This window comes from Phocoena sinus, chromosome 9, assembly GCF_008692025.1.
Source record: "Phocoena sinus isolate mPhoSin1 chromosome 9, mPhoSin1.pri, whole genome shotgun sequence".
Taxonomy (NCBI): Eukaryota; Metazoa; Chordata; class Mammalia; order Artiodactyla; family Phocoenidae; genus Phocoena; species Phocoena sinus.
The window spans coordinates 13,545,202-13,560,046 of record NC_045771.1 but is presented as its reverse complement, the minus strand read 5'-3'; the positions used below and the strand labels follow the sequence as shown (position 1 = coordinate 13,560,046).

The 14,845-nt window shown below is 45.1% G+C and overlaps 1 protein-coding gene across 2 annotated transcripts in view; it reads right to left on the bottom strand.

Moving 5' to 3' along the window:
* Nucleotides 1–14,845, bottom strand: part of DENND2A (DENN domain containing 2A) — a 102,599-nt gene that overhangs the window by 30,681 nt on the left and 57,073 nt on the right. For both annotated transcript variants that reach the window (XM_032643522.1, XM_032643521.1), the window contains 4 exons: nt 11,187–11,387; nt 5,144–5,237; nt 4,629–4,679; nt 3,217–3,404 (listed from right to left, as the gene is read on the bottom strand). In XM_032643522.1, coding sequence (XP_032499413.1) covers nt 3,217–3,404; nt 4,629–4,679; nt 5,144–5,237; nt 11,187–11,387 — 534 coding nt within the window. The remainder of the gene's footprint in view (nt 1–3,216; nt 3,405–4,628; nt 4,680–5,143; nt 5,238–11,186; nt 11,388–14,845) is intronic.

Below are 14,845 nucleotides of genomic sequence, written 5' to 3'. Positions count from 1 at the left end.
CCAGGCTGGCAGAGAGTTTCTGACATCTGCAGGCCAACAGTACCTTTGACTCCTTCACAGAGGATCTACAAGCCTTCCCAAGGCCATGAAATGTCAGAGAACGGAGGTCTCTGGAGAGCATCCAAAAGAATAGAACACTGGGCTGATGGCTTTCAATTTGAAAACCTACTTCTAGTATGATTCCCCTTAGGCTAGATCAAATTTAACTACAGCTGCTACTACTGTTAATGGCTGAGACAACTATCCATGAGTGAAACACAGCCACCATATGTAGACTGAAAGCCAGTCATTAACGGTCCTTTAGTTTTTCTTCTTCAGCATAAATAGTCACTCTTTCTTTTCTGTATAATTGTTCTCTCTTCTATCCATGACTCAGAGGCTTCCAAATGGTCCTGGAACAGTCTTTGAGTTGATAATTCACTAGCTCAGACTGTTGCCAAAGCAATAATTTTTGATTACCCTTGGACAGTCTTGCAGAGAAGCAAATACCAGCTGGGTGTAGTTGTTGGAAGGGGTCATTAATCATCACAGAGTGAAGGACCCCAAACTATAAATAATACAAAAGGAAGGAACAATGACATTTCTCCGCAGTGGAAACAGCATTAGAGAACTGAAGCATAGGCCTTGTAGAGAAATGAGTTCTAGTGCTTTTCAACGTGGCCCAGTCACCATTTGGATGAACCCACCCTCAGACCACATGCACGATACTCAAAAATATGTGTATATACACATGTGCTTACACACACTGTCATCAATGTATGAGTTATCAACCCGTATGTGCACATACATGCTCTTACAGGCACAGGAGCACATTTATAGGAAGTGGCCCGCAGAGATCTCTCTTACAAATAGAACCAATCACAGATGGCTGGAAAACAGCCTGACCTCCATGAGTTGTCATAAAGATAACTGCAAGATATCAAGCATTTTAAGGGAATACAGCGGGCATGATCTCTAGTGTGCAAATATGGAGTGTAAACCTTGATTAAAGTGGCTATAGGGGTGGAGGATAAAACTCATGAAAAAGAGTTAAAAGTGAGGAGGCAGAAGGAGAAAAGGGGCCTTCTGACAGAGGGAGCAAGTGAAGGGAAGGAGATATAAAGTAGCCTGGCATGCAAAAATGCATATAAAGGATGATCAGCGTAACATTAAAAATACATATCTAAAGAAATACCGGCAGCAAGATACATTTCCAACAGAAAGAGAGTGGTTAAATAGATTAGAGTAGGGGATTCCCTGGTGGCACAGTGGTTAAGAATCCGCCTGCCAATGCAGGGAACACGGGTTCGAGCCCTGGTCCGGGAAGATCCCACATGCCGCGGAGCAACTAAGCCCGTGCGCCACAACTACTGAGCCTGCGCTCTAGAGCCCGTGAACCACAACTACTGAGCCTGCGCTCTAGAGCCCGTGAGCCACAACTACTAAGCCCGCGCACCTAGAGCCTGTGCTCCACAACGAGAAGCCACTGCAACGAGAAGCCCGCGCACCGCAACTAGAGAAAGCCCGTGTGCAGCAACGAAGACCCAATGCAACCAAAAATAAATAAATAAATAAATTTTATTAAAAAAAAAAAGATTAGGGTATACCCACATAATGCAGCATTATGTAATTTCAAAAATGATGTTTTAGAGTTTGTATTAAATATGTTTATAAACAATGACAGGTTTATAAAACGACACGGAAATTACACAATGTATGATCTTAGTTTTGGAAGAAAATTATACTATGAGAAAAGACTGGAAGAAAACACAATAAAATGCTAACAGTGATGATCTCTGTGGGATTAGAGATGGCTCTTTTCTTTATACATTTCTGGATTAGTCCCCCTTTCAACAGTGGCTATGCAACTTTCCACTCTTTAAAAAAAGTTTTAATGTGATGTCTAAGAGTCTGGAGATTCCATGTTGGAAACTCAAGCATTCAATAGTTAGGTTGACTCATTAATTCATTCACAAATTAATGCTTTTATTCCTGGAACACTGGTTAAGTATTGCTATATGTATAACATTGTGCTATGCCCCAAAGGAAATAAATAAAATAATAGGACAGTCCTTCATGCGTTGGTGCAAGTGTGGTTCTCAACTAAATATGGGCACACCCAGAGCACTGGGGTTTTCAGAGCATCAACCCTGAAGCGCAGATAGAGAAAGTGGAATAAGTGCCGGTGTGGAGGGCTGGTGCCTGTGGTTTATTTCAGTTATACATATTTCCATCCTAAACTCCAAGCAGAGGACTTGATTGCTGTGCTGGAACCCAGTGCGCAGGACAGAAGGAAGGCTGGTTTCAGAAAGGAGAGGGGCAGCTGGAACCTAGGTCTTGGAAGATGCTGGGATCATGCTTGGGTGGTGGCAGCAAAGGGAGGCCCTGATGGGACTAGGACATGAGCGCCCTCCCCTGTCCTGTCTCTGCGCACCTGCATTGTATGCACTGTACAGAGACTGTCACATTGACCTCGTGAGTCTTTGTAGGCTTATCTCATGCCCTCCTATCAGAGTGTAAGCTCCTTGAGGACAGGAAACACATTTTGCTCATCTCTGTAATGCCCTGGGGCCAAGCAGAAAACAGCTTGAAAGTAAAAGGGTCTCAGTAAATTCTGGCTGAACTCAATTAGAATGTGGTGGAAGCTCTTTATTACTGATGTCAAAGGCTAAGAATAATTTATATATTCTAGGCCACGTCATTTTCAGCTTTACTGAGCGCCGTTTCATTTTAGGAGCCATAATTTAATATATGGTAAAGCCACATCCACACAGCCATGACCCATGTGAGCACAGAACAGGATTCTCGTGCATACACACATACAGAGGCACACAGGGCACGTAGGGTGTGTAGCATGGACACAAACACGACACTCCTTAGGGAGAGTTGTGCGGCTGATGGAAAGAAGCTTCTAGGGCAGGTTGGGAAGAGATGTGGCTGGATAAGGAGACGGGGAGGATGAAGAGGGTAGTACAGTCAGCACAGTGACCACAGGAAGGGGCTAAGTATTTCTGCCCCTGCTTTGAGTCTTGACTCTCACACCTCCTCGGACCTCGCAAATTCTCCAGCAGCGGTTTTATTCATTTGATATACCTTAAATTAGGACCCATTTTTGAAATTCTAAGCACTGAATGTTCCTTGGGCTCCTGTACCTCCCTGAAACCGTGAGTACCAATAAGATTTTGTCAAGAATGCTGCAGTCCCTGGCAGGCTGCAGACGCCTGGCCCACCCTGTACCTTCAGAGGGAACTGCTGGGTGAGCTCGGGCACATACGCAGCGCCGGCCTGCTTCTTGTGCAAAGACACGACCACAAAGTACTCGAAGAGCTGCCTCTCCTGGTACTCGATGAGCTCCCGGTCCAGTGATGGGTATCTTGGAGCCTGCTTCAGGCGTGACTTCACATTGACCAGGCGCTGGCTGTGGGCTAGAGAGGGAGTAGAGGGGAGAGAGAGAGAGAGAGAGAGAGAGAGAGAGAGAGAGAGAGAGAGAGAGAGAGAGAGACGGGAGGGAGGGAGGGAGGGAGAGGGAGGGAGGGAGGGAGGGAGGGAGAGAGAGATAGGGAGGGAGGGAGGGAGGGAGAGAACGCCTGAAAATGACTCACCCCCAATGTGGAATTGCACAGAGCTGCAACACATTATGTAATTCCTAGCTCAAAGAACTTTTTCTAATCCTAAAAGAGTGTTCCCACATTTAACAAATTAGTACAAAGCTCTTTATTTGGGATTCTTGCCAGAGTTCTAGTTGGAGCAACACCTGCCGGGCCACCAGGCTAATCGGGGTGCAGGAGCCTGGAATGTGGGATCTGCTGTCTGGACTTAGGGCAGCGGCTTGCGTGATCCTTGGGTTCCTCTGTCAGATGGGGTGGGGATTCCTCCCTTCACTCACTTTCTTCAGCTTTCAGTTTGGGGGATGTGACAAAATCCAGACCCTAGAGCTTTTGGAGCTGGGAGCTTTGAAAATATTCCATGTGGCTCAACTGGCAGAGACCTGACTAACTCAGGAACCCCCATCTGCCTTCTCTCCTGCCACCATTCTGTGCAATGGAAGTGACTGGCTTCGTTCCAGAGGTGGGAGCAGGTGGGTGCTGGAGGCAAATGAGGCAAGGCCACTGAGCAGATGGGTCCCCATCACCTCACTGAGCAGCCCTGGACTATGGCTTTCTTTGGCTTCCCCCCTAGGGTCTGAAAAGTTGTGGAAAACTCACTAAAGCCTAGACTGAGATCACCAAATTTAGATCCACAGGGATCAATAATTTCAGCGACTTCATTTGACAGATGAGGAACTAGAGGCCCTGGATCTCAAGTGATTTCTTCCAGATCACAGAGTCAGGAGTAGGGCAAGAGCCCCAGGTCTCTGGAGTCCCAGGCCAGCACACTGTACCTTACACAGGTGTGAGAAACACCTATGACATAACGGAAAGGCACAGGAACGGGGTGTCACTGCAGTGGTAGCCACCCTGGATCTCTAGAACTGAGCTATAGGCTCAGGGACCGAACAGGCCCACTCTCGCCAGGCTCAGACTTTCACGACTTGTCCAACAAGCTCGTGCAAGGCCACTGTGTCCCGTCCCTCACACTGAACAGGAAGTGCTACCTTCGCAGCTTCCCAGTCACCTGCACGCGCCCTGCACAGCAACTGCTCTTCTCACCTTTCAGCTTCTCCTCGGTGTCACTGTCAGACTCACTGTTCTCATCTGTCACTAGACAAAAAAACACAACAACAAAAGGAAGAAAGTTGCAAGTGTGGGTTTTTCTAATGCAGGAAACTTTTTATATGTGGTAGCACAAATCCAAGACTTCTAGTTCAGAGGGGCTGTTTTCTTTTTGTCTATTCAAATGTAATGAACAAACTATGTCTTTGTCCAACTACATGTGTTTCCAAATTAATTTGGCTTTAGTTCAGATGGTACCTATATAAATACAGCAAAAGATACTGGCTCCTTTAATGTATACTAAGCAAAGAAGGTTGCTCCCATGGTGGTCAGAGCATGCAGCCCTAGGCTGACCTGAAGGATACACAGGGAGACAGGATGGTGGGGGACATTTCCAAAGCCCCCAACTTGTTCTCCTCCTTGCTGAGTCAACCCCAAACAACAGGAAGCCACTTCTAGGAAGATTCTGTTTTCAGATTCTTGGGGGAGAAGGGATGGTGGCGGGGCCCTACCTTTTCCTGAGTTGCTCTCCGTGGACTGGGACAGCCTCTTCACCCGTTTCTTTCCTCTCCGGGCCTCATAAATGGCATTGATTCGCAACACCAGCTGCCAGACATGGGGAGAAGAAAAGCCAGTGTGAGCAGTCTCCTCCCTGTGGCAGCTGGGATTCCCTCGCTGCCCATTCTCTTTTAGGAGGGTGGCGGGCCAGGGAAAGGGGGTGGGGGGAGACATTTCCCACTGGCCCGCCGGCGTCTTTCAGTCATTCCTCTGGGCCAGATAGAAGCATGACTGTCAAGAACACTGAAGGACGCTGCCAGCCTCACTGATGTATGGGCAGGTGTCGTCTGAATATGCTAACGCACCCAGCTGAGACACAGAGGGAGACGATTTCATTGGCTAAATGGTGTGATGGCTGTTCCCCGCCGCTCAGCCCCCCCCACCCCCCGGCCCTGATAGTGAAACGTAACTGTGGTTTGGGAAGGAGCTTTTGCCCCCAAAGCAAAACAAGGAAAGAAAGAGACAGAAAAAAAAATGTTCCCAGGCAGGGCCCCTTTCATAGGCACCATGCCAAAGAGTGTCTGAGCAGCAGGAAGGGACCAGGGACCAGGGACTGCGGTGGCTCTTGAGTCCGAGCTCAGGACTGCAGGGAGGAGTGCCGTGTACCGGGCACACCGTCCTTCCTGCAGAGGACACACTGGCCGCAGACTTGCTGAGGCCTTTCATGACCTCTCTGGCGCTCAGAAGCCGAGCTGCTCAGCAGACACCTTAGTAAGCAGCACATCCTCCAGACTGACTATAGCAGAACCGTCTGGTGACTGAGGCCCAGGGTCACTTCCCCTCAGGCTTTACGGCACCACCTGCAACTTTCAAGAGAAGAAGCTTCCTGGACTTCCCTGGTGGCACACTGGTTAAGAATCCGCCTGCCAATGCAGGGAACACGGGTTCGAGCCCTGGTCTGGGAAGATCCCACATGCAGTGGAGCAACTAAGCCCGTGTACCACAACTGCTGAGCCTGTGCTCTAGAGCCCACGAGCCACAACTACTGAGCCCATGAGCCACAGCTACTGAAGCCCGTGTGCCTAGAGCCCGTGCTCCGCAACAAGAGAAGCCACCACAATGAGAAGCCCGCGCACTGCAATGAAGGGTAGCCCCCGCTCAATGCAACTAGAGAAAGCCTGCGAGCAGCAACGAAGACCCAACACAGCCAAAAATAAATTAAAAAAAAAAGAGTATAAGCTTCCTGGGTTCCACCTGGTTGGGAGAAAGGGAAGTCTACCCATGCATAATCGACACAAACCAACTAGTGACTTTAAAGGGGAGCTGTCTGTAAGTTGCTGCCTTGAAAGGTTGAAAATTCTTTCATACATTGGGAAGAACAGGAGCAGATGTGCTATGGTAAACTGGGTGATGCGTACCCGTCAGGGACAGTTGCTAATACCCACCTCTGCCCCCTACTCCTCGATCCCCTCCCTAAAGAAGTTCACCAGCTCCTCTCTACAAGCACTGGCCCACCAGAGAGAGGAGGGTGGCTTATTCTCAAGGCCTCCTTGTGGCCGGCCTGGGTTCCGTCCCCCCCCAGCTCTGCAGACTCTCACTGACACGGCCCTGCCATAGCCTCGGTCATCTGCGCCCTCTGGCTCCTGACGGGAAGGCCAGCCCTGGCCTTGCCAGCTCTCGGTGTGAACTCCTCTTCCCTAACCGTGAACCTGACCCGACTGAGGCCTCTGCCTTCACCCCCAAATCCCTGCCATGTGGAAGCTCTTTATATTTGCTCTCACGAACCAGCCATCTCCTTGAGAGCTCACACCCCTGAACTGGCCTTCTTTTCTTTTCCCGCATGTTCTAACTAGTGGGATGTAACACTAACCCCATTTCCCATGCAAGAAGACACCGTATCAACAGTATTGTTCACAAGGACCAAGAAGTGAAAACAACCCAAATGTCAACTGATGGATGAATGGATAAACACAATGTAGCACGTACATACAATGGAATATTACTCAGCCTTAAAAAGGAAGGAGATTCTGACACATGCTTCAACATGAATGAACCCTGAGGATTTCATGCTAAGTGAAATAAGTCACAAAAGGACAAATATTTTATGACACCACTTATACGAGGTACCTAGAGTAGTCGAATTCATAGAGACAGAAAGTAGCATGGTGGTTGCCAGGGGCTGGGGGGAGGGGGGGAATGGGGAGTTAAGTGTTTAATAGGTGCAGCGTGACGGTTGCAGAACAATGTGAATGTACTTAATGCCACTGAACTATACATTAAAAAATGGTTAAAATGGTAAGTTTTATGTTATGTATATTTTATCACGATTTTAAAAATACAGGCAGGGCTTCCCTGGTGGCGCAGTGGTTGAGAGTCTGCCTGCCGATGCAGGGGACACAGGTTCGTGCCCCGGTCCGGAAAGATCCCACATGCCGTGGAGCGGCTGGGCCCGTGAGCCATGGTCGCTGAGCCTGCACGTCCGGAGCCTGTGCTCCGCAACGGGAGAGGCCACAACAGTGAGAGGCCCGCGTACCGCAAAAAAAAAAATACAGGTAAATAAACAAATGAGTTGCTAGGTCAAATTGTTTTTGGAGAGAAGGAAATTTTTAAACCTTTTCAAAATCTCCCCCCAAAATATCCAAAAATTAACTAGAAAGAAGACATTTACAATATAGTTAATATCCTTCCATTTGTTTAAATAAAATGAACACTAGACTGTAAGCTCCATGCAGGCAGGAATTTTTGTCACTTTTATTTACTGCTGTCACAGTACCTGTATGGGATGGAGCAGGGCCTGGCACACAGTAGGTACTCAATAAATATTTGCTAATTATTAATTTGTTGAATGAATACTGAGCATCTCCTATGTGCAAGGGAGTTTGCTAGGAGCTGTGAGGGATAAAAGGATATATGGGACATGGCACACATTCTCAGGGAGTTTACAAGCTAACAGGAAGGACGAAGGTGCATTCATAACTATAAGACAATTCATGAGTGTTATGTAAGTAGTATAAATAATATGACAGAGAAGATTTTTCTCATTTTAAATCAGGTCATGGAGTAAGTGGAAGCCATATATATACTTCAGTTAATAAATCTTTGTTCCTTTTTATTTAAAAAAAATTTCCCCAGGGAGAAAAACTTAAACGAGCTTTCACATAATTGAACTTTAACAGGAGATAAGTTTTGTTGTTTAAAAGTGTTCTGAAAAAGAAACAAAAGTGTTCTGTACTAGACGTATTGGCCTTTTTAGAAACTTTTTAAAAGTTGAAAACAAACATTTTTAACTATAAGCTCATTTGGAAGACAGTCTGTTTCAGACAGAGTCATCTGGGACCTAATTCTGCCTATGATGGCTGCCTAAGAAACAAAGGATTCCACATAAACCTGCTACAGTGCTGAGGGGGAGTTCACTTCTCATTATAAAGGACAGCACAATGTTTCATGAAACCTGGGGACATCACACCACTGTGTAATTAACTGCTCCGTTTTAGCTGCCACGTTAATGAAGGTACAGGGTTGCTAGGAGAATATAGGGAAGGGCTGCCTCTTTCTCTCTCCCCTCCTCCACTGGGACCTTCATTCCTCTTAGGGCTGAGGCGGGAGAAATCAAGGGAAGCATCCATACTTCCAGAAAGGACTCGTGTTACACGTTACAGCAGAGGCAGCTGAAGGAACACGAACCAACCCATTAACTGATGAGTTGTGAGTAGACCATTAAGTCCTTCTTGCTAGATAAAAACACAAAAGCAAGGGTTTTGGATAGCAAACGCTTTAAGGTTCCAAAACCTGGAAGTCACGAATGTGCCTGAAAAAGAAACTTTGACTTCAAGTAAAGGATTCAAAGCATTTGGAAAGGACAAGCCTAGGTTAAGATTAAGTAGCAAGTGATAGAACTGAGGATTCATGAGACTTCTAATAGACTGTAATGAGTCATTTTTAAAGAAATATTTGTTTGTTTATTTGGTTGTGCCGGGTCTTAGTTGCAGCAGGCGGGCTCCTTAGTTGTGTCATGCAAACTCTTAGTTGCAGCATGCATGTGTGATCTAGTTCCCTGACCAGGGAATCAACCCTGGGCCCCCTGCCTTGGGAGCACGGAGTCTCACCCACTGCGCCACCAGCGAAGTCCCTGTAATTAGTCATTTGTTTTCTTTTTAAACATTCCTTTGAAGAATTGTGTACTTCACCTTTATGACTAAAATTTTAATAAGATTTTGTTGTTGTTGTTGTTGCTGATTTTTCTCCAGATTTGATTACACCTGCCAAACCCTACTTGAGTAACTGCCTGGGCACTATGTAAGTGGGGAAACTCACTTCAATTTCAGGCAATAAAGAAGGAACAAACTGCTGCTTGCAAGTTAAACTCATATGAAGTGGCAGAAATAGTTCTACCTTTATCTCCGCCTCTCTATTTTTATATAAAATATGCACACATATTCTCTTCCCCTCAATCTCAAAAAATCTTTTTTAAATATTAAAATAGTATAAATGGGGAAGTGATGGGTAAAAGCGCAGGGGTAGAAGATAGAGGTTAAATGCTTATTAAGAGATACATAGTCAAACTTAGAGTTGTATCAAAACTCTTTTAAACTTAGCTGATTCATTTGACTGTTCCTGTTTAATTTGCTAAAATAACAGTGAGGCTGTACAGATGTTAATAGCCACTTGTAATTATTTCACTATTGCGGGTTTTTGACATTACAGATATGTGTGAGTCATGCCAGAACGAGAAGAGGAGAGTTAAGACAGTGACTGAAAGACAGCCAAAGGGAGACAGAAAGCGATTCCACCAGGGGCGAGGGAGACTGGTATCCATGTACTAGTGGGAGTTCATTCAGCCAGCATCCAATGATCAATATGCAACCTGCACTGTGCCCCAGGTGGCGCGAGGCAACCAGGAGAACAGGAAGGGGAACGAGGCCTGACTCCTGCCCTCCATCAACAACACAAGGCAAGACATCTTCTCCCCTGTTCCACCTGCAACCCCACTGCTGGGCTGCAGGTGATAGGTCTTCTCTTGCCCACCTGAGCCTAACCGCCCTCACCCTTCAGAATGCACTTTTTTTTTTGGCTGCGCTGTGCAGCTTGGGGAATCTTAGTTCCTCGAGCAGGGATCGAACCCGTGCCCCCTGCAGTGGAAGCGCGGAGTCTTAGCTACTGGACCTCCAGGGAAGCCCCCAGAATGCCCTCTTGATTGTCCAGGTGACTTAATTTCACTTGAATAAGAATGTGGGGGACAGGGGTGATATTATGGCTCAAAGCACTGATTAACCAAACTGGGTCAGGAGGGACTGGCTTGTGAAAATGTCCCTGGACTTTCAGGTCAATGGGTCACTTTGAGAAATCTGATGAAACCTACAGACAACCCACCCCCTCTTCCTTTTATCCTCCCAAACTCATCCATACAGTTTTACATGATTTTGTGGGTTTCATGATCCCCTAAAGTCCATCCATGTACTCTGAAATGAAGAATTCCTGCTCTAAAAGTTCCTGAGGGAAGTTGGTATCAAAGTGGCCAAAGAAGAATGACAGGCACTGCAGGGGTTGGACTGAGCAAAGGAAATGTAACAGCAACAGCGGCCACATGAGATGCACATCCAAGCCCTTAGGCACGTTTTGCCTTTGGGGCTGAAAAGAGCCAGAAAAGATGTATTTTTGACAAGTGCTCCCTTGGAGCACAGCCTCCATGTGGTGCCACCTCTGCAGTGGGAGGTGACGGAGTCTGAGTCAGAGCACGAGGGATGGAGCTCTGCTTTTTGAGGCCATGAAGAAGGGAGATGCGGCCCTTTGAGGCTGGGTCCTGGAAGCACAGGTTGGTATCCTAAGAGTGATCAAGGTAGGGAGAGGGATGGCTGAGAGGAAGGCTACAGGACCACCACAACTACTCTGACAAAGGGCCAGATATCTCAGCCTGCTGGCTTCACCGTGTCTACCCGGCCTGTGGTGAAGCAGGAAGAAGGGTACAGTGATTTGATCTCTGCCCAGACTCCTCTGCAGCCTTCCTTTGCAGGGAAGGCGGAGTGCACATCTGAACACGAAGCTTGTTGTAAGCCTTACCTTGGGTATCTTTCTCTTCTTCCTGCCGTTCTGTGGGTCTCCGAGGTTAAAGAAAGTGTCATCAGGGCTGCTGGGGGTGGAGGGAGGGCTGATTTTAGAAGGGGACCCAGTGCCATCCCGACTCAGCTTCCTAGTGTCCAGCAGTTTGAAGTTCCTCCTTTCTGAATTTTGCCGGAAAAAAGCAGGTTTGGACAAGGACTGCTGTGAGGGGAGAGGAAGAAAGAAGAGTAAGGAAATACAAAGGGACTAAATGAGAGGTAACTGGTGGTGGCAGTGACGGAGACCAAGAAGATCAAGAAGGGAAGCTGGTCTATGTTCCCAAGGGTATGTTGAGTCTGCCTATGCTATTCTTAAGTGCTCAATAAACACTTATCATTCAATTATGGAAAATGAGCATGATAAAGGATGCAAGTCTAATCCAGTCTCTTTTTAGACAAGTGGGAACTCACCTGGCTCAATCCCTTACTTTGCAAATGAGGCTTTCTGATACAATGTACCGGGAGTTCCAAGACCTAAGCATAGCTTTGTCCCTGCCACTGGTAAGCTGAGCGCCTTCTATACAAGGAATTTCACTTCTCTGGGCCTCAGTGTCTTATTTCTAAAAATGAGCTGCTTTAAGGTCAAAAGGCAAACAAAAAACCAATTAAAAAAATTTGCGACTTATAGAATCATTTTTCTAATACATACTACATATTAATGAGAAGAAGACTAACAACTCAAGAAAAACAGGCAAAAGATGAGAATTGAAAGTTTACAGGAAAGGAAATATAACAACTTTTACATATATAAAAGATTCTTAGCTCCACTCAATCAGAAAAAAAAAACATTAAAACTCCACTGAAGAAACATTAAAAAAAAATTTTATTGGAGTATAGTTGATTTATACTGTTGTGTTAGCTTCTGCTGTACAGCAAAGTGAATCAGTTATACATGTACATGTATCCACTCTCTTTTAGATTATTCTCCCGTATAGGTCTCATTATACAGTATTGAGAAGAGGCCCCTGTGCTATACAGTAGGTCCTTATTAGTTATCTATTTTATATATACTAGTGTGTATACGTTAATCCCAATCTCCCAATGTATCCCTAACCCCCAACCCCCCTGGTAACCATAAGATTGTTTTCTACATCTGTGACTCTATTTCTGTTTTGTAAATAAGTTCATTTGTACCTTTTTTTTTAGATTCCACATATAAGCAATATTATATTTGTCTTTCTCTGTCTGACTTACTTCACTCAGTATGACAATCTCTAGGTCCATCCATGTTGCTGCAAATGGCATTATTTTCTTCTTCTTTATGGCTAAGTAAAATTCCATTGTATATATGTACCACATCTTCTTTTTTTAAATTAATTAATTAATTTATTTTTGGCTGCGTTGGGTCTTCGTTGCAGTGCATGGTCTTCTCACTGTGGTGGCTTCTCTTGTTGCAGAGCATGGGCTCTAGGCACGCAGGCTTCAGTAGTTGTGGCACGCAGGCTCAGTAGTTGTGGCACACGGGCTTAGTTGCTCCGTGGCATGTGGGATCTTCCTGGACCAGGGCTCGAATCCGTGTCCCTGCATTGGCAGGCGGATTCTTAACCACTGAGGTACCAGGCAAGTCCCCCACATCTTTATCCATTCGTCTGTCGATAGGCATTTATTTAAGTTGCTTCCATGTCTTGGCTAGTATAAAGAGTGCTGCAGTGAACATTAGGGTGCATGTATCTTTTTAAATTATGGTTTTCTCCGGGTATATTCCCGGGAGTAGGATAGCTGGATCATAAGACAGCTCTATTTTTAGTCTTTTAAGGAACATCTATACTGTTCTCCATAGTGGCTGTACCAATTTACATTCCCACAAAACAGTGTAGGAGGGTTCCCTTTTCTCCATACCCTCTCCAGCATTTACTGTTTGTAGATTTTAAAAGATTTATTTATTTATTTATTTATTTATTTATGGCTGTATTGGGTCATCGCTGCTGTGCACGGGCTTTCTCTTGTTGTGGACAGTGAGGGCTACTCTTCGTTGCGGTGTGCGGGCTTCGCATTGCGGTGGCTTCTCTTGTTGCGGAGCACGGGCTCTAGGCGTGTGGGCTTCAGTAGCTGTGGCGGGTGTGCTCAGTAGTTGTGGCTCACAGGCTCTAGGGCGCAGGCTCAGTAGTTGTGGTGCATGGGCTTAGTTGATCCGCGGCATGTGGGATCTTCCCGAACCAGGGATCGAACCCGTGTCCCCGGCATTGGCAGGTGGATTCTTAACCGCTGCGCCACCAGGGAAGTGTCTGTTTGTAGTTTTTTGATGATGGACATTCTGACTGATGTGAGGTGATACCTCATTCTAGTTTTGATTTGCATTTCTCTAATAATTAGTGATGTTGAGCATCTTTTCATGTACTGAAGAAACATTTTTCACTCAAAGATTAAAAAATTTGATAACTCATTGTACTGATGAAAGTGATGGAATAAAATCACTTTCACACTTTCATACACTGTTGGTGGGAATGGAAATTGGTACACCTCTACGGAGGGCAATCTAGCAGTGTCAACAAAAGTACAAATACATATATGCTTTGACCCAGTAATTCCACCTGTAGGAATTTGTCCTACTGATACGCTCATACTTATGCAACGTTATATTGTACAAGGAAAGTCATATTATGCAAAGTATACCGTACACTGTGCCATGGTTTGTAAACACAAAATACTGGAAACAACCTACAGGTTCATCAATGGAAGCTGGTCAAATTATGGTACATCCATAAAGTAGAATACAATGCAGGTATAAAAAAACTTAATGGACTGGTATGGAAGGTTCTCTCATTCATATATTGTTAAGCATAAAAGGTAAGGTGTAGAATAGCTGGTATAGTATGCTGGTGTGTGTGTGTTGGGGAGCTATTCTGCTGGTATAGGCATAGGACAGTTCTGGAAGGATACACAAAAAACTAACAGTGGTTGCTCTGGGGAGAGAGATAGGGGTGAGATAAAGACTTTTCATTGATACTTTTCATACTAAAATTTTGAATGATATGAATGTAATAACTACTCAATAAAATAAGGAAAATTAATAAAGATTTTAAACAGCTTTGACCACATGTTCTCTAAAGGTACTTCCAGATGCATGTTTTATGATACCATAATTATAGCTGCAATGTCTCTTTTTAAAACTTACCTAATGAATTAGATGAGATAAAGGTATCTAGCAGAGTACCTGATACACAATAGGCATTCAGTATAAGTTTTTCTTTCTTACGACATCGACATTTTTTCATACTTTAATGTTCTAACTGCATTTTTCTTTATTATATTGTTTATGTTCTTTTCCTGCTTATTCTTTGGGATCCTAGTGTTTTTATTATTATTTTGGATGAGTTCCCTATATAGAACAGATATGAACTAGTTGTTAGTTTTGCTGCAAGTCTGTTTTTCCCGTGTGATTTGTTTGTATTTTTATTTTGGTTATGTGGAATTTTTCACATAGCATTTTTTTTTTTTTTGGCCTCACTGCTTGCAGGATCTTAGTTCTGCGACCAGCGATCAAACCCAGGCCCACAGCACTGAAAGGTTGGAGTCCTACCCACTAGACTGCCAGAGAACTCCCCACATAGCATTTCTATGTATGAAAATCTGATCATCTTTTCCTTTGTGATTACTCTCTTCTTTCTTTCCCTAGAAAAA